At 41.0% G+C, this 27,269-nt stretch overlaps 1 protein-coding gene and 1 long non-coding RNA gene across 3 annotated transcripts in view; one reads left to right on the forward strand and one right to left on the reverse strand.

Moving 5' to 3' along the window:
• LOC119496134 (pro-neuregulin-3, membrane-bound isoform) overlaps positions 1-27,269 on the reverse strand; it is a 403,417-nt gene that overhangs the window by 48,818 nt on the left and 327,330 nt on the right. The window contains exons 3-4 of one of the 2 annotated variants that reach the window (XM_037783252.1): positions 26,237-26,310; positions 21,860-21,862 (exon numbers count right to left, since the gene is read on the reverse strand). In XM_037783252.1, coding sequence (XP_037639180.1) covers positions 21,860-21,862; positions 26,237-26,310 — 77 coding nt within the window. The remainder of the gene's footprint in view (positions 1-21,859; positions 21,863-26,236; positions 26,311-27,269) is intronic. The other variant, XM_037783253.1, reaches the window with a different exon arrangement.
• On the forward strand, positions 13,455-23,135 carry LOC119496137. Its single transcript, XR_005208649.1, has 3 exons — positions 13,455-13,465; positions 15,997-16,000; positions 23,028-23,135. It is a non-coding gene; the product is annotated as an uncharacterized LOC119496137 (long non-coding RNA).

Consider the following 27,269-nt stretch of genomic DNA (forward strand, 5'->3'; position numbering starts at 1 on the left):
TGCTGAAAATCAAACATTTTTACTGGATTAATTTAGATATTTTCCAAAGTAAATGTCCCTAGAAGTGTATGATTAAACTTGTTCCCATAATCTAGTTTTAAAAAAGTTAACAAAAATCGCAATAAATCGTAATATTGAATCACAATATTTAAAAATCCCAATACATATCGAATCGGCACCAGTGTATCGTGATAGAATTGAATCGTGAGATCGGTGTATCGTCCCAGCTCTACTGTGGACGTTGTCACCCCTTTATCTTACCGTCAGACAGCCCTTTCTGACGGGGAACTAAACTGAAGGTGAAACTTATCTATGCTCTCTTCAAAAGCAGCGTAGATAAGTTTCACTTTGAGTTCAGATCTCCGTTGGAACATATTCTAAATATAGCGTACGCTTCAACGGATATGTCTAAAAGCCATTTTGCTGTTGACCCCGTCCACTTAAGTGCCGGTACTCCCGTCTGTTTGTGTGCTGACCATCATCTACTGTATAAGTAAAACCCTGACTATGGATAAGTGCCTCATACATCCTCACTTCAAAACACCACAACTATCCCTTTAAGTTCTTTCATTTCTAGCCACGAGGAAAGGACATGAAATAGACCTCCACACAAAAAGGAGTGCATGCAGAACTGATCTTTTATTCCTGACTGAAACATGGATGTGGTTATCACAGCTGGGCGTCTATTCTTCTCTTGTAAAAGGCTGTGGCCATGGTTGCGGCCTTGCTGCCGTGTTCAAAAAAATATTTCAAATCCAACCGTATTGTATGAAAGCAGTGAAAGACACGAAAGTGAGAGAAAAGAAAGAAAGAGGTGACGGCTTGTGAATAAAAAGAGATAACTCAAAATGAAGTCTTTCAGGGTCGCTAATCATCTTGTGATGAATGCAGACTGAACACTGAACACCGACTGAACCGCAGTCATCAACCTCGATTGATTACGTCATTTTAATTGGCAGATTGACGATGGTATCTTTGGGACTACCAATACTGCTAATTAATGTCTTATCCATCAATCAGGAAGATGTCAGCCTCCAATTACTGATTGTGTTTCTTTAGCGTGATTGATTACATGTGGTTAATGCCGCGCTTAGTGCTCGTCTCATGATATTTTGTGTAACACATACTAGTGCCAGTTAAACATCAAATAAACCACTGCACTGATGAAACAATGCAAAGCATATAATTCATTCATGTACAACGGTTTGTGTGATATCTTATGAAAAGTTGTTTTGTTATTTTCATGCATTTTCCTACAAATGTCCAACAACACCAGCGAGCAGGGCGCCAAGCCAACAAAACTACTGGGTTAGTTTGTAAGAATCATTAATAGCTTGTTAACAGTGACACCGTAAAGTCAACGACAGTCAGCGTCCTGTTGCTCGCACTATGTAGACGGTAGCGAGCATCGGTCAAAACATTGTATTTCCCATGCTTGGCAGTAATGTTAGCTCACCCGTCCAATAGGAATTTTGCCAGCTCAGGGTCCGTTTTGATCTCCAAAACCAAACGAAGGACTCTCTATGAATCGAAGAACCGGCCAATGTTGATCCTGGTTTTCCCCCCGACATCGGTCACATTCCTTTTACAGACGGACTTCACTAGATATAACTTTGTTTTTTTGTGCTTCCGTGGAGTTTGTGTTGGAGTCTGAGTTGTGGTGGTGGCTGGTTGTTTGTTTGTTGCCGTTAGCGGACTCCATTTCTAGTCAAACATTAGCTACGGTTGCACACTGTTAGTCCTGAAAATGAAGGCACTCGTGAGCGTGCATGATGTCATATCTGTTGGATTTTTCCCAGAAAAAAATGTCCCTCGCATTCTTCACATTAAAATCAGTCTACAGGCTGATAGAGGAAACCCAGAAAGTCGCGTAAGGTCCAATTTTTTTTAAGTTACGTTAAGTTACGTATTTAAAGAAATTAGTGGCGTTAAAACCAATTTGCGTTAGCGCGTTAACTTTGACAGCCCTAGTTAAAATATGATGGAAATTGCTGATCTGTATTATAATTGTCCATGCCATGATTTCAAGATTACATACAGTATGATGTCAACAACGTTGATTGGTACCTTTTCAAAATTAAAAATGCTAAATATTATAAAATTAGAAGTAGTAGTTTCTGATATTGTCTGTGTATAGTGGGTTGATTCATTGTCGTCCTATATTATTCCAGTATAAAATACTCATACTAAAATACTATTATCATTAAGCGTTCATGTAACATCTCAGTTACCTTCAGTCTGGAAGGTTTCACTCTGCTTTACTTTAAAGACTCAGCATCTAAACATTTCCGCCTCATTTCACTCTTTGCGTGCTGCACTTAATAAGATGTTTCCGCTTTGCAAATTCTCCCATCGCCTTGTTTAATTCAGATAATGTTTGTGTGTCTCTGCAACGCACACAAACACAACCATCTCTTCTACATCCCTCTGTCAGATAAAAAACAGGAATTATTCTACAGATGGAGCATGAGGGAGTGATTGCATCATGTTCACATCTCAGCCTGACGGATGGCTTCGCTCTCTCTCCCCGTGTGTGTGTGTGTGTGTGTGTGTGTGTGTGTGTGTGTGTGTGTGTGCAGAACAGAGAATACACTGCATGCTATTTCCAATTAGTGCTCAGTGTTCGTTGGAGAGAGCGGGAGAAATAAATTGATATTTTGACAGATGGCGGATCTGAAGGAGCGGGAGGGGACACTAAATGATCGGCCGGCATTGTCCACTGATGAAATTCAACGTGGATAAGTCACGCAATCAGGTGATGCAACAGAGAGTCTGGGTTTCTCCCTTTGTGCTCGCTGTTGCTCCGAGTTACACAATAGTTTGTTGTTTACTAAGTTCTGCAGGTGCATCCGTTGAGCTTTTTGTGCAAAGAAGGAAATGTAACAGTGAACACTTATTGTTGCTGCTGTTGTCAGAACTAGCAGTATTTGTATTTAGTAGTCATATTAATGGATCCCTCAAAAAGCTGCTTTTTATGTGTTAAAGAAGCACAATAACATAGTTGAAGCATTTATCTCATCCTACTGACAACGCTGCGGTAACCGCCGCCTCGAGGTTCGCACCCTGCGGATAATAATAATATACTTAAATTTACCCTCATTTCAAAACATTTTTCAACATTGTCAGCAGCTAAGGAAATAATAATAGCATTCAGCCCAAAAGTGGTTTAGTTGTTTTTTCAAATTGCTCTGCTACATTTTTTTCAGGTCACGTCTGTCCTGAGCTGAAAGGAGCATCCTGTAACACGCTACAGTCTGACAGATTAATGTGTGTGTGTGTGTGTGTGTGTGTGCGTGTGCAGAGCAGAAATATGTGTTTAAAAAAAACCCCCAAACAATCTATCTGCTGAACGCCGGTCTCCGTCATTCTCCAATTTGAATGTCATCTTTCACTGACCCGTTTCATCATTTCATCATTTGTTCTCTCTCCCCTTGTATCCCTCTCTTCTTTTTTTTTTTGTTTTTGCCCGCAGCGGTTGCTATGGCAACAAGGTATCTGTATCTTCTGACCTGACAGAAAGTCTTTCATCTGAGCTGTCTGCTCTGCATCCATAAATCAGAGTGGTCCAAAACAACAGGCCCCGAGGAGGAGGAGGAGGATGAGGAGGATCTACTTATGGCTTACTTTACTACCTGAAACCCACTCGAAGAAAAACACTACAGGAATAAATAAGATAAACTACCAACAGACTGGAGTCATTTTAATTATGCCGGGCGGTGGGACTTGCAGAGAGAGATTTTTCATATTAAACGTGTGATTGGAGGAGATAATTATCACCGACTCAGTTCCTCAAAGCTTTTTTTTTTATAGCTTCTTTCAGTTGTTTGCTTTTTGTGACACATTTACTGTACAGTTTAGTCTCAGTGCTCTCATCATCCTCGTTTCCAGCTGTTTTCAGCAAACAAATTGTGATGAACCCACTGTGAGCAGCCAAACAGCAGACGGACAAAGTTAGCGACTAGCAGGTGAAGAAAGTGGAACATACTGTAGCTGATAAAAGAGAGATCTTTTTCTAAAAGGAGGAGCTAAAACGGGAGTAAATTTTGGACTTAGCATTAATCAGGTGGGCAGAAACATGACTCCACATCTTTTATCTGTTCAAAATGTACCTTAAAGGGAGATTTGTCAAGTATTTAATATTCTTATCAATATGGAAGTGTGCAAATATGCTGCTTTATGCAAATGTATGTATATATTTATTATTGGAAATCAATTAACAACACAAAACAATGACAGATATTGTTCAGAAACCCTCACAGGTACTGCATTTAGCATAAAACAATATGCTCAAATCATAACATGGCAAACTGCAGCCCAAGGGGAGACTCGTGGGTACCCATAGAACCCATTTACATTCACATATCTGGAGGTCAGAGGTCAAGGGAACCCTTTGAAAATGGCCTTGACAGTTTTCCCTCACCAAAATCTAGCGTAAGTTTGGAGCGTTATTTAGCCTCTTTCATGACAAGCTAGTATGACATGGTTGGTACCGATGGATTCATCAGGTTTTTCTAGATTCAAATGATACCAGTATCTTCATTCTAGCTTTAAAACTGAGCCCGCTACAACCTGCGAATCGCAAGTTGCGTTAAAGAAATTAGTGGCGTTAAAACAAATTGCGCGTTATTATCAACTTAACTCTGACAGCTCTAAAAAATATTGATCGCTCTAATATCGATAATCACATCAGCAATATCAGTCAAAATAATCACAATTAGATATTGTTTTAACATCATGCAGCCATAATGCAAAATGCTGCCCACATCTTTACATTCTGACCGTTCACTCTCTGTGATCCAGGTGGGTGTTCGGTCCATTAGACAGCAGCGACAAGGCACTCGCCGCTCCAGTTTCTTTTACTGTGTTTAGCTAAAGAAAATGCAGTCCTCACCTCCATTTGACAGTAACCTCCCTCACATTATTTCCCCGCTCGCTGCACAGCATTAAAGCAAAGTGACACAAAATGAGACAGAGCGGTCTAACCGTACGAGACTACTTTTAACTGACTTTGAGTTATTGGGTTGAAATCATTTTCACTCTCAGATGAATTGTCTGAGGCTTTTCGGTGCTGCACAAGGACAAATCTTTCATTAATGATGTTTTTCGGGGAGCCTTGAAGTTAAATGGGCCTGAAGTGTATTCAGAAATATGAGTGTTTATGAAAAGCTGGAAGAAAAAGTTATGTACAATCTACAGTACAGCACACATTTGGATTGAGATGGGATCCAGTATTATTTAGCTGCTGTTTATAATCGGTGCTGTTTAACAGGGAGTCTGAGTCACCGTGGGAACGCCTACAGGGAGCTGTCAATCATCATCAGGGTCACATCACTGAGAACTTCCTCTCTGGCCCGCAGGCTAAAACCTACACACACACACACACACACACACACACACACGCACACACACGCACACACGCACACATGCACACACACACACACACACACACACACATATTTGTAAAGGCTTTCTATTCACCTTTTTTCATTCCGTAACACTTTGCACCCTTTTTATATTTTTATCTTTCACTGTTATGCATAATCAACTTGTAATGTTCAGCGTGTTCCTGGTGTTATTGTGTGAGTTGATGTGATTTATTGTTCCCGCTTTCTCCTCAACATGCCTCGTCTACTTCTACTTTAGCTTGTGCCTTTTTTCCATAATGTCTTCCCAGAGTGGCTCTGAAACATATCAATAAAACAGGTGTGAGCTTGTTGCGTTCAGCAGCTGCAGGCGAAACGTGTAGGTGGAAGGCATGAAGTTGAACCGGCGATAGAATAAAAGAGGTTTTTTAGCTTTAGAAAAGAGCACGACTTGGGTCTGTTATTCAAAAAAGCGTATATGGAAGGAATGTATTCTGCTCTGTTGAAGCTCCTGTTGGTACAAAGAGAAGAAGAATGGATTTCTGTCTGTATGACTGAACTCTGACTCAACATCTACCATTTACTGTTCACACGGTCAAACACAATACTGCTTCCAAACTTTATTGAGGCTGGAGTATCTGTCTGCTGGCTCAGACGGGGCACACAATGACTACGTGTCATCTGCCATCTCATATTTTAAAGTTGGCACCAGAACAATTTAAAGGGACTGTTTGTAAGAATCAGAAATGCTTGTTAACAGCGCCGCTTGTGGCTGTTAAGTCAACTAAAGTCAGCGTCCTGTTGCTCGTGCTTGTTCTCGCTCTACATAGACATGAACGAGCATCACTCAAAACAGTGAGGAGACACACGTCAGCTAAAAGCACAATATCACTCTATATTTCAGCCGCTTGTCAGTAATGTTAGCTGACCAGATGAAGGTCTCTCCATGAATCAATGCTGATCCTAGTGTTGTCTTTTCCTGCCTCAGCCTCCCGACCGCGGTCAGAGGGAACAGGGGAGACACCAGAGTTTTGGTCGGAGACGATAATGTTTCTCTCTGCTGAGCCCCGTCACTTCACAAGACACGGGAAACCTCTGTTGGTCTGGAGGAGCTGCAGCAGTTATTTCTGCACAAACGTCCACTGTGCATTCACTAGATATTCTCAGAGCTAAACTAACTCTTCTGCAGTGTGGAGTGTGCGCGCATGCACGTGAGAGGCGGAGCGAGAGAGTGAGAACGAGCATGGTGTGTGAGTGAAGGCATGCAGGCAGAGGAGCAGAGTACAGCATCGCCCCCTGGAGACCAAAGCTACAGTCTCCCCCGCGTCCTCTGACGGGCTTCACTAGATAGAACTTTGTGGTTTTGGTGCTTCCGTGTAGTTTGTGTTGGAGTCTTGTCTGAACAGCGTAGACACATGTGAGCGCGCATGGGACACCGACCCGCAATGATTTATATGTTTAAGAAGTTACAAACAGCCAAATGCTCTTATTCTCTGTGGCGTCACGGTCAACCTAATTATTATAAATACATCCTGTAACGGACGTCTTCTTGCTGAGCAGGTGTTCAGGTTTGTCATAAGAAAAACAAAACTCAAAGGTCGAGAGGAAACCTCTGAGCTGTATATGTTCCTTTATCAAAAAGCATTTGTGGGGAAATTCAAATTTAGCTCTCATTCCATCAGCTTCCAGGGTAATGAAAATGATCCGTCAAAGAGATTCATTTAATGTTGATATGATATTTTATGCCCATTAGTCACCGTGGAAATCGCAGCTCCCTAATTACTCAGTAATTCATCAGGATAGCACGTCACAAAATGTTACAATTTTTAAACTGAAACTTAATTTACAAGCTGATAATGTTGGTTTAAATAAACTAACCTTTCAATGAGCTTCATGATGATTTAGACAACAAAACATACCTGATAATAGCTTGTTGAGTATAATCAGCATCCTAAAGTCAGGAGGTTAAAGTTTACATTTTAAAAATGTACGTATAGGACTGGCTAGATGACAATAATGTAAAGGAGAAATGGAGCCAGCCAGACTTGAGCTGTAGCAGAGGAAGGTCAGCCAGTGAATCACTGATGCCTCTGGGGCTTCTGGAGAGCAGGAGGAAGGAAGGATGGAGAGAGAGACGGAGAGAGGAGGGTGGCTCGCCAGCAGGCTTTGCAAGGATGAATGAGTAAGAGAGGAGGAGGAGGTAGGGAAGAGTAAACTGTTCCCAAAAGCAACGAAATGAAGAAGGAGGCTAGGAGTGAGGATTAGGAGAGACAGAGAGAGAGAGAGAGAGAGAGAGAGAGAGGCAGGACATGTCAGAAGAGAGTTTGGGTACTTCTGGGAAGTGATGAGTTTTAGTAAGCAGCGCCTGGAGGGCTGACAGACGGCGACCCACGATTCAACAGGGCACGACACATGTCATGTACTTCAGTCACGTAGAGTCTGAGACTTCCCCTCCTCTCATTCTGTCCATCCTTCCTTTCCTTATCTATTTCATTACCTAGATTAAAGACTGATTAATAACCAATTCCACAACTCCTGACTCGGACATTTTAATGTAAGCTGATTCATCCAACGTACGGTTCATATGATATCTTACTAAAGGTTATTCCTCATTTTTTTACGAATGTCCAGCAACACGTGTCAATTTCCGCTCGTTAAATGCATTCAGTCTTTTCAAAATAAACTTCCGTCTTCACAGGAAACAACTTGATTCGTTTTTTAAAGAGCTTTTAAAGAGACCACCTTTCTTAGTATTTCTTACTGTGTGAGTTCCCATTAGAAAGTTTAATTTTGATGTTGTCTTCAATGTTCCTCAACTTAGAAAGTAGCCGGGTTCCAGACCGATAAATTGCTCCCCTATCTCTGATTTTGTCAGTGATTTAAATCAGTCTGGTGTTGTTCTCATGGACGACTACTGCTTGTAAATGACAAAGACGATCTAAGATTGGTCAGTGGAATTTAAAAAGTGTATATGAGATCAATGTACATATTTACTTTGTGTGTATAAAAGGCTCAAAGCAACCAGTCAGATCACACATCCAGTATGAAGATGGTGCTAAAAAGGTAACGTGAGGACAGCTGCAGTTATTTCTATCCCACCAGCCATAAAGGACTCGTGTTCCTCTTAGTTTAATACGGCCACGCTACCCGAGCAGTGATCCTTGATCAGCTCTCTTGTTCTCCGAGGTTTAATGACTACAGGCCCTGGAGGAGAGCCACAGCTAGGTGGAGCAAAAGGCAGAGCGGCGTGTCTTAATGTACCCAGACACTCTCCGGTCTCCATCCCGGGCTGAGCTCTGAGGGGGTGGAAGGATCCATGGTGCCGTGAGTTCAGGCTTATAAAGAGACAGGAAGAGAAACAAGGGCAGGATGGTTGACTGGAGTCAGAGAGGAACGAGGGCTGTGAAGAAGAACGGGTCAGTTTAGATGAGCGCTTTGTACTGAGGGGAGATCATCAACTCTAATACGCTGAAACGTTTTGGGTTTTGTTTTCAGTATGTATTCATTTAATTCATGTTTATTGGTATTTTAATGCTGCTGAAAGTCAGTGAGTTTTGTTGAGGTGACAAGAAAATGCACATAAATAACTACAATACATGTAATAATATGGAATAGTGAGCATTTAAAGAAAGGCCAATGCGTAGGACTTAATAGATTAAATACTACATATTTATTTAAATTTATTTTACAACCCTTGTTTTGAAGTGTAAATACCGTCATCCGCAACATGTTTCTGTTTTACATCTATAAAGAAAATGAAAGCTTGATACTCCTTACCAGTTTATACTGCAAACAATATAAATAAAAATAAATAAGACGCATAAAACTACAAGTGACAGCTGGATTGTAAACGTGTAAAGTATGTATATACTGCCCTCACGTACCACCTTAGTTTAATTATTGTCAGAGGTTTTCACTTAAACATCTAAATCAGATTTTTTACTTTATATTTATATTAGAATCAATAAAATTCTGCATGCATAAACATATATAATATATTTTATTATTGTCTTGAGGTTTAATGTTCATTTATTCTCTCTTTAACATCACAGAGAATGGTGCGATGGGCATTAATTGTTCTATATAGTACATAATTCAAACCTCTCTGGGCCGACATATAGATACTTCTGTGTGAAGTCCACTTCGTAATAATTCATGCTATTGATGAATGATTCAATTTAGAGAAAAATATGAATCAATAGGCAGTGAGAAGCATTAAAAGATAGTGTGTGTGTGTGTGTGTGTAATGGATATAAAGAGAGACACTCTGGATGCTTCTGTCTGTACAGAGAAGATTTGTTCAGAGATGATAGGCTACTTACTAAAACTACCATCGCTTGCCCCCCCCATTGACGGACAATGACACTACCCCTCAGTAGTCAACTGGTAAAGCTTTAAAAAAGGAGCATTAAAAAGCCATTTGGACGGAGCAATTTCAAGTCATTTTGCTTTCCACTATACTACAGCTCTCTCATCCAACTGCTCCATCACGGAGGTCTGCTGGCCATTAGCCGTCCGGTTCTCCACCTGCGTTCGTGGCCAGTTGTCATAATCGTTTAACTCACTGGGGCCGCTACTGGGAGGGCTGTCATTAGATGAGACAGTTGTTTAAATTGCAAAAGCTGTGTGCTTAAACACACGCACGCACGCACGCACACACTTTTATCTGAATTTCAAAAACCATGTAGTAACATTGAAGAAATGGCAACAGATAAAAATATACAAACACATTAGGGCTGTCAATCGATTAAAATAGTTAATCGTAATTAATCGCAAATTAATCACACATTATTTATTGTACTTGTTGATTTACAAAAGAGGTTAGCCCACGTATTTCTACATGTCCTTGCAAATAGTCCGGTTAAACCAACATGAAAATGTGTAGATATATTAATGGTCTCCACAGGATGAATCCTAATGACTGTTGATCTCCTGACTTCACCTCTTGCACCACTATGAGGTTGCAGGGATAGATGGATGGATGGATGTACTTTATTGACCCAAATTGGTAAATGATTGTGTTAAAGCAGCATGTTATCCAGGCATTGCACAGGAACAGTAAGTACACAGTAAATATACTAGGGCTGACAATCGATTAAAATGTTAATTGCATGAGTGTCCACAATTAATGGTGATTAATTTGCAATTAATCACCATTAGTTGCAAATTAATCACATTTTTTATCTGTTCAAAATGTACCTTAAAGGGAGATTTGTCAATTTGTCAAGTATTTAATACTCTTATCAACATGGGAGTGGACAAATATGCTGCTTTATGTAAATGTATGTATATATTTATTATTGTAAATCAATTAACAACACAAAACAATGACAGATATTGTCCAGAAAACCTCACAGGTACTGTATTTAACGTCCTTCGCGATAAGCTAGTATGACATCGTTGGTACCGATGGATTCATTAGGTTTTCTAGTTTCATATGATTCCAGTATCTTCACTCTAGAAATTTTAACTGAGAAGTTTCCTCTGAAGACAGAAGTTTATTTTGAAAGACTGCATGTAACGAGTGGAAATTGACACGTAGGAGAACCAACGTTAAATGAGGAATAACTTTTCATAAGATATCATACGATTCGTTGTATAAGGATACGTTGATTAATGTTGTTTTCAGAGGTTAAAACTGGAGTTGGACTCCGTCTTCTAGCATTAAAATGAACTGCTACTGCAAAGTTGACTCTACCCAAATGAATTTTGAAGTCCTCTGTCTTTAAGTATAATGACATTATATTTTTGTCCTGTGAATATCCACTCACTCTCTCATCCAAAAACCAGCAGGACAAACAGATAGGAGCATGTGTTTCCTGTTTGTTGTGTCTCCAGCTGGCTCCGCTGGACTCGCAGGTCATCCTGGTGACGTGCCATCTTTGAACAGTATGACACCAGCAGACTGTAAAGTGCTCCGTCTCTCCCGTACATTGTTTACAGTGTGTGATTGCTCTGCTAAATATTTACTTATCACCTACATTGGAACGTGGCATCACATCCTTTTCTATGGGGCTGAGTGACAATTTGGGTGATGGTATCTTTAAGTGGTTCTGTCCATATGTGGTGAGGTTTGATGGGCCAATTCACTTATTTGATCTCTGAGGAACCGACCTTCACGGAAGCCTTTTACCGGTCTGACGCGCCCGTTATTGAACATCTATTAGTGATCGGACGCAGCAGCTGAACCCGCATCACAACATCACTAAAGTTTTATACCCAAGTTGACAGACAAAACTCCCAACCCTTACCAAAACTAAGTTTATTCAAGTGTGCTATTAGTATACTTCTTTTAAAGTTTGACCTAGTTTGCGTACTTATTTAAAGCCCGTTTTCTCCTACCCTAACTAAGTGGTTTTCTTGTCTGAACCTAACTGAGGACCTTCCCATGAGACCGGGTTGTGCTCAGACTCTGAATGCACATGAACCATTTCTAACGGCAGCAAGTGTTTGTTTTATTTTTATTTTAATAATTATTTGCATCTGCATTTATTGTAAATCATATTGCACATGCATTATTCAATAATCCAGTTTATGATTAGAATATTTTCTGTTTATTTCCCCAAATGTTCTAAACAAAGTGGAAATTATGTAAATATATCTCACATCAAAACTATATTTCTACCCGGTGCACGGGGGTTTTCAGCCTCACATATGACTGAATGGAAACGATGACAAACAATTAAAATGTGTTTATTGCTGAAAACCTCTCCTCCACTCCCTGATTATATTACTCTATATTATTCATAACACAGATTCAAAGGGGAAATAACAGTTCATGAAGAGAGAAAAAAAACATTCTAATGAATAAAGAAACATATTTATTGTTCTTTTGTCAATATATATTTTTAACTAGATGATGAATCTGAAAACAATTTAAATCCCCAAACTTCCCTCATGAAAAAGTAGTATACTTCAAGTTTATTTTATGAAGTATACATAAGTAAAGTTCAAGTATGTTTTTCTCAAGTATACTTTATGTAGTAAATATACTAATATCAATGTACTAGTAGTATACATGTAAGCTTCTTGGGACTAAATTGTCCCACTTTTTAGTTTATTAAAGAATACTTTTAAGTGTAAGAATAGTAAACTAGGTCAAATACGTACGGAAACCACGTAACATCAGTATGGAAGACTAAATAAATGACAATCATAACGTCACTAACGTCACTAAATACGTGACAATCGTAACTCCACTAACGTCACTAAATATGTGACAATCGTAACTTCACAAACGTCACTAAATACATGACAATCGTAACTCCACAAATGTCACTAAATACGTGACAATCGTAACTTCACTAACATAATTTTCAAAACAACGCCGGTCTCGAACACGGGTCTCGCGGTTCAAAAGAGAACAAGTTGCTGTAATTTATCAACACAGTGTTCACGTCCTTTTTGTAAAATAACTAGTGAACTATTCGTCATAACCTTTTTTATTTGTGAACAAATATAACTAATGAAACATTATGTAAAAGTCGTCTGAATCTGCTCTTTTAGGGCACACGTTTCCAGAAGAATTAAATGTTCAGGTGAAGGCTGTGATATGTGTAATTCATGATGTCTAATTATCTTTTGATATGTTTAGATAGATTTTCTTTTTTTCTGTACTGCTTTTTAATGTATTTCATTGGATTGTTTTCCACTGTTTGATTAGTTTTTCTGCTCATTCTGTGTACTTCTTGTTGTTGTTTAACTTTTGTTGTATTTCTTTTAATTATTTTAGTTTAGTTCTTTCTTCCTTTTTTGCTATTGTTTATCCTCCTGTGGTTGGTGGGAGGTCCTTTGTATAAGCCTGTGGCTTCTTGACTCTCCTGACACATTTCTTCTTTTTTTTTTTGCCATTGACTGGATTTTGTGCGGTTTTGTGTGTGCAAATAAATAAAACTGAACTTAAAATGTGCAAATAGAAAATATTCATTTAACTAGTAATAATAGCAATGGTCCAAAATGATGTAAAATTGCAGTTTTTAAGTCAAAAGCCTTCAAGTTTTCTTGGATTAGGAGCCGCAAACCCAATATATCACAGTTTATATTTACATATATAAACATTTATATTTACATGTATTCACAGTCGAAATTCAGAATGTGTCTCTGTATAACATGTAGAAGCATCCTGACTGATACCCGACTATACTATAGGCTACAAATAACACAGGAAAGCACTTTAACTATTAACACTAAACACAACACCCTAACCCTATAATGTTCCAGTTAATTTATACTAGTGGAGTATTATAGGGCAACTATAGAAGATGCATAGCTCAAGTATTATAATATAACAATAAAACTACAGCTGATTACGTCTGAGACAGTATAATATGCTTAAAGAAATAATGAATAAATTGCTGATATACACACACACCGACATGTGAATAAGAGGAGAACTGGCACTTATTTTTATCCACTTCAAGCACTGCGGCGTACAAATGACACACAGAAATCAAGAAAGGCCGATGCTAAACGCCTTGTGCCTTTGCTTTCGAACAGACTGCTGACCAGTGAGGTATATTTACAAACCCAAAAGGTAAAATGATCACAAGCTTTAAGCAGCAGATAGAGAAGAAAATGAAGTAAAAGTTGAGATAATCATGTCGAACAGACAGAGACAAAGAGAGGAAGCAGGCGGTGTGCTACTGAGAGAATTGCCTTGACCCGTCTGCCACCCAGGCTCAGTTATTAATGACCTGTGACTGGAGGCAGCGAGCAGACCAGGCTGCACTTCTCTGGGATCATCTGCATCCCACTGCCATATTCTCCACTAAGCACCAGCTGACAAGACCCATACTTCACTAGAAATTGGGCCGTCCAGATCCATTAGGGTCTGTATATGCGGTTCACAGCCAAAAGTCTTGATCAGATGCTCGACGGAAAAAATGGGGCAATAAATATGAGAGAAGAAAAAACAAAGCCACGTTGTGTGGAATAAACAACAAAGTTATTGTTTTTGATATTCAATCCAAAACATTTGCAATTCACTTGTGTAAATATGATCAGAAGGCCAAGTCACACAGGGGCGCACGCCGGATGAATTGCTGCAATCAATATGAGTTTCCGTTCTTTTCTCTCCCTCTCTCTCTCTCTCTCTTTCCTGATTGCTTACCATCCCCGTCCACTGCGATAGACGGGGAAGGTAAATTGGCCTCAGCAATCAGACTCCACTAAGCTGCGTCGCAATAGTCAATTTTGCGTTTGCCTCTGATTTCACCCGCAGAGGGAGGGATGTAATTTTAGAGGACAATATGTGTTTTTGTCCATCTAAAAAGAGATGAATGCAGAATGGATGCAGTTTTCATATATCAGACTGGCAATACGTTACCCAGAGTAGGCTCTCATGACCACGCCCCCTTTTGGGGGGGAAACCAATCCCGTGTCCCAATTCTGGCTCCTCAGTGGACGTCTTTTGGACGGTTGACAGAGATGTTAAATTGATGTCTTTTGGACGTGTCTTTGCTCAGTGGGATTGCACCTGATTAACTTTGATCGAGCTATAGACTCGAGCACAAATCCAGTATTTTCAGGGCTGTGATTTTTTTGTATTCTAAAAGCAATGCATTGTGTCTAATGATATGGTTGCAGCCATATGTGCACCCAGCGGCATACTGTGTGTTAGCGTGTAATCTAGTTTTCACTTTCACAAGCTGCAGCTCAGGAATAGCAGCTCAATGGTGACGCCGCTCAGCGATACGACCGTGATTCTTGAAGGCGGTTAAACAAGCCGTGCGCTCTAATGTTCTGTGTCGCCGCAGAGAGCCAGGTGGAGACTGAGCATTGGTCGAGATGTAAGCGAGCCAGGAGCGACCCAGCTGGTCAATGAGACACACCTGCAGCTAATTAACCTCTGCCTATACATGTGTGTTTCAGTGGAAGCTGACAGGGAGAGGGGGGTATCCCTGCTGTGCACCTGGAACAGCTGGGTATATAAATGACACCACCGCTTTCTGGCCTGAGAGAGAAAAACTTTAATCAGCCTGCCAAACAGGTAAACTGTTCCAAAAACACTGATTCTAGCGGTCGCCCAGCAGCTATGAATGCAACAAACACCTTTCTTCATAGGTTAAAGTTAGAACTACACATACTGAGAATATGCAGCTTTCATTGGCAACAGTCCCACATCACCTTGTCAGCCTGCAGAGAAGCAGTTTGTCATGCAGCAAGCAACACCATCAGGCAGCGAGTGAAACCTGAGAAGTTCAGGCTGACGACGGAGCTTTCCTGAGAATCTACCGCCGCCATCCACGGGAGCAATATTTTACCCGAACACTTCACTAGCTCTCGCTGGCAAACAAGAGCAACCAAAACATGAAGACTGCCATCTTGTAGTTGCTCAGTCTCAGCAGGGGAACACATCTGTGACACTTGCAGGAGACAAATCATTTAAAATTTTGTGAGGCAACCCATGCATGTTGACATATTTTTTGCGATTTGGAACCACAAACTTGGACGCTTTACGACCATTCTTTGGTCACTGCAGACCCTAAAGTCTTGCGACAGACAGATTTCTAAATGTTAAAAGGCAGGGTTGACGTGGGGATGTACGGAGGGGTATTATTGGTAAGGAAGAGGCTACGGGGAAAAGAGCCGAGAGAGAGCCGGAGATTGGGGTCGTGTTTACCATGTTCACAAGATGAGTCCATATGAACGTCCATATAGCGGTATGTCCACTTGATCAGATACGACTCCTCTAGCAATTGGGGAGTCCTAAAATTATTGGTGCCATGCTAATGTGAAGTTAGACTTACTAGTAGATTCATTCCTGTGTTGATTATTCTACACATCAGGTTTCATTCTTGAAACAAAGTTCATGAACTATAACTAATTCCGTCGTGACGTGAACTGAGGGACATTACCCTAATGTACAGTAATCAAGGAACTTAGAGGCTCCTATATCGACTCTTTCATACTTGACAGCGCAGGGCGAATTCTCTCTGTGCATTTATTTAGATTTACACTTCAGTCTGTGTGTAATTAGCTTCTGATTTACAACAGTTTAACAGCAGCTTGCGGATTATGTGACTAATTGTAATCCAATGCAGCGTCTTGCACAAACAAACACACGACGTCTAGTGGGAGAGGAAATGGTGAACACTTTTAATGTGTGAGATGGATTCTTTTCATGTGGTTTCAAAGAGACCTGCTGTCAGACAGAGTCGTCTTTTGTTGTTTTTAATGGGCAGTCGAGAAGTGAACGTTGCCATTTCCTTCACCCTGCACACACGCCAATTAAACTGAAAGTAGCCTGTGCCTCTGCAGCTACAGCTTCACACAAAGCAAGCTATGTTATTTCTAATATTATAAAGCACAAAAAAACAAAACCTTGATCCCGGATTTGAAGGTTTCAATCTGCTCCTGGTGATTGTTAGGCGCTAAAGAAACTCACATCTCTCACATCTTAGACCCCCTCTGGCTTTGCTCTTGCGAGGCGCAGACTTGACAGTTCTTTATCCACATCCTGGTAGGATGGATTTGCCTCGCCACAATAAGTCGGTATATAAGAAGGAGAGCTGATACCACAGCTGATGCCAGAGACGTCAAGTACTTCTGAGCGTTAAGCCAGCTCTTTTTCCTCCTCGTCTTTCAGATGGTGTGAATGCAACAGGATGTCTCCCGAGACGCTGCTTTTCACCTCCCAACGCAGTGTGGGAATGTCAGGATGGAGACGCAACCACGCAGAAACACAAATGTAAAAATGTGGAGAGCACAGAAACAACACGCCCTCGCATACACACAAACATGCACTTTAAGAAATGTGCCAGCATGACTTGAGGAAACTAAACCAAGGACAGAGCTCTGCAGCACAGCTTTCTAACTAGTTTATGTCAAATTCAGAAAGGTTATATTCGACCTAGAGGACTTCTACATCTGCAGCTACTGATCTGTATAGCCTACTATGATGCTATGTGTGCTGTTGTTAAATAATAAAAACATATATGTGTGTTTGAACACTGCCTGCTACAGAACTAGTTTCCATACAACTAAATTGCATTCTTAATCATATTTCTACCAGATTACAGTTGCAGTTTTAAACATGGTTAACGTTGCAAATTGAAACACAGACAGCACTCTCCTGGGTCAAACTGCTGTGTTTATGCACCAGATTCACCTGTTATCAGGCCATTAAATAGGCGTTATCAGTCGCTTTAAGCACCATAGATGTGGGTCATTAGGGGCCTACTACGCCTACTATGTTGTAAAAGTGAAACTTAAAAGCAACACGTTCTAACACGTTGTAAAACTGAATGAAACGTCACGTTTTGAACACAAACAAAAAGGCTTCTTTAGGGTTAACGCTTGGGCCAGACTGCCCACGTCAGCAGTGCGTGACGGCTTCCTCTCTTCTGCAGTTTGCCTTTCATAATGGCCATTTCATTTCATTATAAATATCATTTATATTTATTTCAGACAGAAAAAGGTGAAGAAGCGTGTGCTCATTTGTAAATAATAGTATTAATCCAGAGATAAAACCCTGTACTTAATTCATTCATGGAGCTCTCCAAGTCACTGCATGTTCTACAACACTGTCCTGCAACTATTTAAGAAAAAAAGCGAATCTCTAGAAGACACGCAGCCGAGCCGCGCTGCTCACGCGGGCTGTGTGACTACTTTAAGCTGTTAACATGGATGCCGAAATAAAAAAAAACGTCAGGCTCCGCAGCCGCCACATGCTGCTAACGTCCCCTGTGTGGCACAAGCTTTACATTGCACCAGTGTTCATGTTCATGTCCACTCCCTGCATGTACAGTATACTATATCTATGCTTGATACAACATTTTGACCTTTTATTGACGTCTTTGCACTTTGTTCAACTAGTTCCCAAACACATAATGTGTCCGAGTCTGTGACTTTGCTAAATGATAGTTAGATATTAGTATATGAGTAGATGTGTGTCTGATATTTTATAAATTCCCAAAGTGTCTAAAGGTCAGGGTCAGCTACGGAGCATCACCCCTGGAGCTCAAAGGTCTTCACTGTTCTGCCCAAGGACACCTTAAATCACACCGTGTTCATTCACACCACATCACCACCATCCTTGTACTCGACTGAATCATTTATTGTGGAGCATCACTGCGAGGCTCAAGCAGAAATGGAGGTATTGGCACAGATGTGAATAAACAACACGTACAACACTTCCTCAGCGGAACGTTAGTGGAACGATCCAAGGTGACCGGCGTTGCCCTTGCCTCAACAGGTGGCCCATGATAAAAAGCATTAAGCTTAAAGCAGTTGCACATTTAATGATTCCTTTACATCTTGTGGATTGAAACATGCAACACAACGTGAAACACAGGGGTTGTGTTCGAGGGGGAAATTGGACTTGCATGATTACTGCAGCGTTATCATCAGCGATGCACGCAAACCTGCCGAGCATGAAATCAGATCTCATAAAGATAGTGTGAATTAAATTTGTCTTCAGATTTAAATCTCTAAATCTCTCTCTCGCTGTGTGCCTATGGGGTGTAATATGATGCACGTTCTGTACTGTAAGTGAAAGCATGCGGATTCTGAATCTGCCTCGCAGCGTCGTAAAACTAGACCGTCTCGGCTCCGTTGATTCAGAAGTGTTTTTTTAACTTATGAGTAAGACAATGATTGCGTAAAACAGATGATGAAAGTCGTAAAGGAAGAGGTGGAGGCAGGGCAGAGAAGAGAGGGAGCGCTACTCAAAGAGAATACATTTAGAGTCTAGTCTACGTTGGCTCCTGAATACTGCATCATCCTGTGATAGTTCCTCAGAATGGGTAGTGCCAATCAACAACCTCCCAGATTGAACAACAAAAGATGTCTCGACAACAAAAGCGGCTTCGAACTCTAGTTTCTTCTGCAATGAAACGATTTGACATACTGTATGTAGAGGGATGACAACAAAGAAGCCTTTGTTCCTCTTTGACAGATTGAGGGGAAACCTAAACAAATCTTTGATCTCTAACACATCCCATCAAGCCAGTCAGGTGACGGAAGCCTTTTCAGCATTTTTGAGAACTAAACGCACCATCAGTGAGTCATGTGTAACTCCTGAGATCCTCTGTTCTGGTTGGAAGGAAGATCTTAACATCTTTATGATTTTGTTCAAAGGAACAGCGTGTAGCATTTATCTATTGGCAGATATGGAATAGAATATTAATAAGCATCTTTTCTTTAGTGTATATTCACCTGATAATAACAATCGTTGTGTTTTCGTTAGCTTAGAATTAGCCGTTTATATCTACAGTACATAGGGAGCGGGTCCTCCTCACGGAGCCGGACGCCATGTTTCTACAGTCCAACCCAAACACTGGCTCTAGATAGTTCCATTCACGATTTTGCGTTGGCCACTGTCCGACACGCTTGGCACACGGGTGAAGTTTCAGTTGGTTTGCAATCTGCAGCCTCACCACTAGATGCCACCAAATCCTACATCACTGCATCTTTAAAGGAATAGTTGTTATCCACAGTAGGTTTATTACTTCCAGTTGTTTCCCCAGCATCGGGAAACAGACAGGAGTACTAGGAGTGCTGTGAATGGGGGCGACAGAAAAACGTATGTTAGCCACCTAAAACAAAGGATCACCTTTGAAAATCGCTATCCATTAAAGTGTACACCTTCTTTAGAATATTTTCTGATGGTGAACTGAACTGAAACTGAAACGTATCTAACGTAATGTATCTCCCAAAGTGCTGTTGAGTTATTTTGAAGTTACGTTAACTGCTGCCGTTACTGTAGTTTTGTTACCTCATTGTAACCACAAAAACTGTGAAATGTATTATCACAACATGCAGAATGCCCTTAAAATGTCGTGCTATTTATACGCCTTCCCATGAGATCAGGTTGATTTAACACAAGTAGCAGTCAGCGAGTATTGTTGAGGGCATGCAGGCTTTTTTTTAACGCCACTGGTCTCCTCTGAAATCTGCATATGCGTGCAACACGAGCCGATCTCATCCTCTAAAGGTGATAAAGCAGGAAGACAGGCGAGAGGTTCGTTCTTGCCTCTTGGACTCGGTCGACTCGTATGGGCTTTGGATCTTGTGATTGGGTAGCGCTCTTCCACACATAACAAAACGTAGATGAGGACGCAAGTGTACTCGGGTACAGGACTACAGACTAATGTGAAAGCTGAGCGGCGGGGGAGCGGAGAAAGGAGGCGGGACAAATCAATCGTACCTAATATGAAAATAACTTCCGGTTGTTAAAATCATCGTATCCCACGCTGACTGTATCACATATACTCTGGATCTACATTGAGTCCATACGATGTTTAAACTGAAGGAAATATTCAAACCAAAGACTTCATATTATTCATGGATTCCATCAAATGGCAATGTTCTAGATGTTTTGTGCATCATTTCACACACATTTACGCCGACATATTTGGTATCTTTGGAAACTTTGGGAACTCCACTAGAATTTAAATAAAGATCTACTAGTTTGAACAATGTTTGGCTGCACAGCGTGAGTTTCTAAGTGAACTACCTGTGGACCATTTCTTCTCAAGGTCTAAATTGATAAACTGAATGAAAAGATAATTTGCTGCTTTGCTCTGTTTTACGTCGTTGTAAATTGAACATCTTTGGACCGTTAATCATACAAAACAAGAAAGCTGAAAGGTTTTGCTCTCAGACCTTGTGCCAGGCATTTTCTACTATTTTTTGGTATTCTATTGTCTGAATGATTAATCCATTAATTCATTAGCTGCTGCCCTATTTTTCTTTCCTCATAATAAATGCATAACATAAATGCTTTATGTACACCTCGTCTGGCTTTTATTCATGTCTTGCATTCCATTATTGACTTTTGAGCCTTTTATTTAATATCGTTATGCAGTTTTTAAAGCCGGTTTTTAATGACTGTGTTCTGACTTGTTTAAATAGTCCAGAAGACAAACATTTGTCTCTCTCTCTGCCTCGCCTCGTATCTCACTCTCATTCTGTTTGTATAGCCACTGGAGCCATGACTCTCTCTCCGTCCTCTGGGACCCTGAGACAGTGTGATAGCCCAACTCAGAAGATGTATCCACTTTCATCCAGCCTCGCTCCCTTCCTTCCCTTCCGTCGAGGCCGCGGCGTGCCAGAGGTCCTTGGCAGTATTTGTCTGCCCTGCTGGTGAACCTTTTTTAGTTGGCGCAATTCAAGCCTCGGTCCATCCGAGGCCCGTGCCACTTTGTCTTAGGAGATGAGTTGGACAGAGAACTGTGGGCTAGGGGAGAAGGGATGAGGTCTGACGCTTGGACAAGATGCGTGTTGAGGAAAGGATGGCACGGAGGAGGTTAGCAAAAGACAGATGGGGGCGAGAGGGGGGCTGTCTGGAGGGAAATTTGGAAGAGGGAACAAGGATGTCAACACTGAGGCAAGCTCGAGCACGAGACACAAAGGTAACCCGGGAAATTAGGATTTGATGAGCTGCGAGCACAGGAGTCAAGGAGAGTGATGCTGTGACAAGATTATCTGAGGGGGTGAGGAAAGAAGAGGGAGGCCACAATCTGCCTCTCTTCTTTTCCAACTTTGTCACTTACCAACTTTTTGAAGCAGCAAGTAGTCGAATAAAATGGGAAAAAAAGGAAGAAAGGAAAAGGCGGTGTTACTGAAAAAATAAATTCATAGGCTATACAACATTGTGAACAGAAAATAGAGAAAACATGAGACTTAAAGTCAGAAATAAAGAAGTCAGTCGAGAGAAGGATGACCTGAAAGTAGGCCGATCAATTCTTAATATCAGAAAAATGAATTGAGGATAGAGATTTGGCAGAGAGGTAGAATAGATGAATGAGATCAGAAAGGAATGAGGGAAAGGGGTGTGAGCTGATACAAACAGAAAGGAGTAGAGGATGTGTGTCCGGGGTTCAGCTGGGAGGCCACAAAGTGAAAAGACTTTTTTTTAGTCCCAAATTCCTCAGTAATAACTCGGTAACTCTGAGCTAAATAATATGGAAACTCACCTAAAAGAGTCGCCGATTAAACGATTTATAATCAGTCACTGACTTAGGCGAGAAAACCAATTAGAGGTAATGGTTAACATTTGTTAGAGAACAACTTTGTTGATGTGGAAACTCAACTCTCTTCACTCCTGGAGTGAAGTTGTGGAGCCTCGAAGGAGCTATATGCACAAAAACAACTTCAAACACAACAGCTTTTTTGGGGTTTTAGGCAACAAAACAACAACTAAGTTTGAAAAGTGAAAGTGAAACTTAATGTACACGTTGTTGGTTTCACACGAGATGCAAAACCCCGGCTCTCCTGGGTGAAAGTCCTGCGTTTTGTGTCTCTTCCATCACCTCCAACTCCACCATATGGAGTTCCACGCTGTCGATACTACAGCGCCTGACTTCTGCTTTTGCTCCTGTCATGGTTACTACGGTTGCTAGAGGTCGCTGTCGTCTTCTTTTTATCCTTCTTTTGGTGATCACTCGTGTCAATCTATGATAAAACCTTCTATTGGGTGAAGAAGTGGGTCTAATGTCTAATGCAGGGCACACACTACACGAGAATCAAGCCGATTTTGATCCCGATTGCCCTAACCCTCCTGTTGTGTGTGGGGAACCCCGAGGACAGCCGATGACGCAGTCATGTGGGAAAGAACGACAGCCGATAGAGAACCAAGCTGAGTGAAGGAAGGAAGGACAACCACCGGCCGCGGCTAACGCATGAGATAATGCTAAATGTGAAGCATAAAGTAGTAGTAAGATTCATCCTTCATGAATGAACATCACTAAATCTTCCTGCTCGTCGTCCGCCATGTTTGTTTACACTAAAGTCATGTTTTTTTTAGTTTGGACTCTTGTTGTTGATGAATGAATCTGTTAGTGTGTGGTGGCTGTTTTGGCCTAATCGTTGCTCTCCACACACCATAGGAACTAAACTGTTAAATTTAACAGAACATGTCGTTATGAGTGTCACATTTTACACATCTGTTAAGATGTGAAACATCTCTTAGTGTGGGGGGCCGGCCTTAAGGCTTCTTCACAACGCTCAACAGATAACGAAGCAACACAATCACAAACCGTTTCCGTCTGACATTTGACAAATGGTTTAAGTGATTATGACGGTAACAGTTCTTAGCCACCAATGTGTTCAGGTCAGCAGGTTCGGTGTAGAAACACGGCGATGGGCGTCACTTCACTGAACACCAATGTTGTTCCAACAAGGACAATTACCCTAATACTTGCTCGGAATTAAAAACCTCATTACGGAGACTTAATTAATGATCTGGAAAGTAAAGGATATTAACAAAGAGCAAGTGATAACAGTGTTGTTGCATTTGCCACATTTCATCTAACATGTCTCATTTATGGCACATTCTTCTTTGCAATCAAGTAGGACATATTCATAATGAGAAATTAAAAGTTCATAATATTACCACAGAGAGTTTTCTTTTTTTGGAAATTAGACAATTATGAGGTAAAAATCCCTAAAGGCACAGCACTGTCCTTTTTTTACGGTAAATGGTGCCATTACCTTGTTGGTAGAAAAGTCAGAGATAATATTGAACGGGCTCAACGTTAATGCCCCGGTGACAAGGTTGCATATTATTCTGGAATGAGCTGAGAGGAACGGGGAAATGAGTACAGTATGGCGGAGATAGCGAGCGGTGAAGACAGAAGTTAACTTCCCTCAGCTGTATGGCATTGAGAGGACCACGTCTTTTGGGAGATAAAGAAATGAGAGAAGTGACAGTCTGAGTAGGAGAGGGTGTTTGAGAAAGCAGGGAACAGAAGAGAAAATGAAAAAGTAAATTATAAAACAGAGCTGAATATAAGAGAAGACAGAAAAAGCTGTAAATAAAATATATTATTGTTACTGAAATGTCAGAAATGTTATTTTTTAAGGTTCATGGATGGTATTATACACTAAATCTCGCTTTCTTACATTGTATTCAGTGTTTTCATCTGTATAAATAAGAAGAAATGCAGTTAAAGTCAGAATTTGTTAAGGAATACTTGTTATTCTTCTACTTTGCGGTGGTTCACTGTGTGTATCAATGCATGTAATAGCAACTGGTTTTCACCCACAGTCCTGCTGGTTTTCTAATCAGGGACTGAGGATCTGGGATGCCAGGTGAAGGCAATTAATGTAACTGCAGTGATCCGGGCTGTAAGATCAAAACCCAGCTGTGCATGTGGCTTCTGAAGATCTGCATTAAAACCCACTGACATAAGATCTACATATTGTGTAAATGCACTGAGGAAGTTTATAGTTTTTGACCACAATTTAACGTGTAGTATGACTCGCACTACGAGAAGAAATCAATCCACGAGACTACATTGCTGCTGCAATGACTATATATTTCAAAGGAAATATAGCCGTGTTTCTGTGCAACGTCATCACAGAGAAACAGCTAGGGGGAAGAAAGAACGGCATGTCTAGCAGAGCCAATCTCAAAAGCAGAAATGACGAGGAGTTGTTACGGCACCAACCGCAGAAAAGATGGATGTAAAATGTTTGATATTCAGAGGGGATCACATGACTTTGCTAAAAACAGAAGGAGATTATGGATCCAGGCCTGATGAGTAAAAGCATTCTAGTCACACAGCACTAGCAAAGCAGCGGGTGGTCATGGCGAGCTGTCACGCTCCACAGATCGATAAAAATGGCCTGATCAATAACAGGGTGATCGACCCACTCTGAGGAAATATTTAGATAGATTTATTACACGGCTGTGTTGAATACTCGATTCTGATTGGTCAATCACGGCGTTCTGCGGTCTGTAATTTCTCTATTACAGACCGTTGCTATGGGCGCAGTTCTGATGTCGGACTCTGGTGGACCGTTTTTGCGTCAAAAGATTGATTTGTTAAGTAAGTAGCCGTGTAATAAGCGGTCATTGTTGTGAAAGAATCTCCTTCAGGGCAATGCTGCACCCTGACACGAAGCACAACAATGATCGGCTCGCTGTACATTATCCCTTACCTAGCGACTATGCCTTCAAACTTAAAAGTGATGCAGGACTTCGTTACGGCTTTAAATTGTTGTAACTTTATGTGATTACGGCGGGGAAAGCTCATTCTGGTACGCCGTAACATTACATTTTAAAAGAAGATGTCACAACGTCACAACAAGCGGCCGTGGACGCTAACGTTAGCTAACGTTAGTTTAAATTTGAATCAGAAATATCAGCAATATTGTATTGACTTTTGGCATTACATTTTCAACCAGCAACACACTATTTAATAGAGAGTCGTCAGGGGTCTAATGTTAATATTCACCTGCCCGACATACAAAGAGCTACTGTGTGACGGGTTGGACTAATGTTAATATTCACCTGCCCGACATACAAAGAGCTGCTGTGTGACAGGTTGGACTAATAACAAGACCAACATCCAAGTCTCCAGTTTTATAGTAACGTTCTACCTGTTGAGGAATCTCTGAGGAGAAGGTGTCTGGCGGCGGCGTCCATCAAGAGGGACTCACTTGAACTTATGTTACTTAACACTTATGTCTTGCCCGTTTCATTACAGGTGATAATAATAATCAAATCTGATACCAATACGTCATATGATGATGGTTGCTTGTGGTCGGGCTCTGCAGGGGTCTAGTAGAGTCAACAAGAATGTACAAACAATGAGAAATCTACGTTGATTACAACGGTTGACTACAATCTTGTGACCGGCTGCCAAAGCAGTTTTGCCCCCTGAATGCACACACACCCAGTAATGTTTGTATACATGAAACCTGTCTACGCAATAAGGATCACAGCCAAGATTGTAGATTCCTGCTTTATTAATGTGCATCGATATTCTTAAGAACTCCAGTTAAACCTCACCAGAATGATCTAAGAAATATGACCCCCTCTGTTTCCCTCATGTTTACTTTTGTACGGTCAAATTTGATGTCATGGTCTGATGATACATGTTGGTATACTGGAGTACATTGAAGTAATGAATGTGGAAACTTACTTGGGTCAGACAGGATGGAGTCCGTCTTGGGCAGAAACTGGTCACAGCGGATTCCCTGGTAGCCTTCTCGACACCTGGTGGAGAAAAAACACAAGAGGAACAAACCATGAGTCAAGTAATCAGGTAGATTTGCCAACGAACGCCACAACAACGGATGTGAATGCGAGAGCAGCACAAAAAACACACAGATGTAGGTACGACTCAGTCCGTGTGGAAGTGAAGAAAGTGCAACGCAAGCTGAGAGGAAGAAATTAAAAGAGAGGTGATTTTTAAGGGTTGAAACCTGCAATAGGAAAGATTTTTCTTGAAGGAGAAATCTGTCCTTTCAGCAAAAAAAAACCCAAATTGAGGCTGCAGCAGAAAAAGCAGCATCCGATCCCCATTAAGAGAGACCCTACGGTATAACCTTTCTCTGTGTGGCGCTCAATGAGTTCCAGGCTCCTCGCTCGGTCGTAGCAAATCTTCGAAACGACTAATCAAAAAATCCTTTGTGCTCTTAACCCCATACAAGCCACCGAGAGGAAGACGTTCTGATGAAGAGCGCTCAATTAAACTGAAGACACACTCCACGCTCTCTGGATAGTCCTCAAACTTTCGAGAAATCTCAACTTTTTGAATTTGATTGGCACATTCATGAGTCGAGGCGATGATCATTAAGCAGCTAATGAATTCTGAAATGTGCTCTTCAGAAAGCGTCCCAGGAAGAGGCTGTGCATTGCGAGCGTGTGTTTTCAATTAATTTCAGCTCAATAACTACATCCTTATCAATCGTATAGAAGTGTTAACTGTGTCTTACAGTGCACAGAGATAGCACGGAGACTAAAAATGCCAGTATGCGGCGTAAAGCCTAATTGGGTGCCTCAGTTGGTTTGGATATCAATTTTCGCCTCCGGCTATTTGTACCTCGCTTGCTGTTCTGTCTTTCTCTCTGTCCCTCCTGGGGAAGTCTCATACATGAAAATGAAACAGAAACTTTAGCAACAGAAGTAGTTTATGCTACTTCTCTAAATTTTATCCTACTGTATATCCCAAT

This window comes from Sebastes umbrosus, chromosome 10 (genome assembly GCF_015220745.1).
Source record: "Sebastes umbrosus isolate fSebUmb1 chromosome 10, fSebUmb1.pri, whole genome shotgun sequence".
Taxonomy (NCBI): domain Eukaryota; kingdom Metazoa; phylum Chordata; class Actinopteri; order Perciformes; family Sebastidae; genus Sebastes; species Sebastes umbrosus.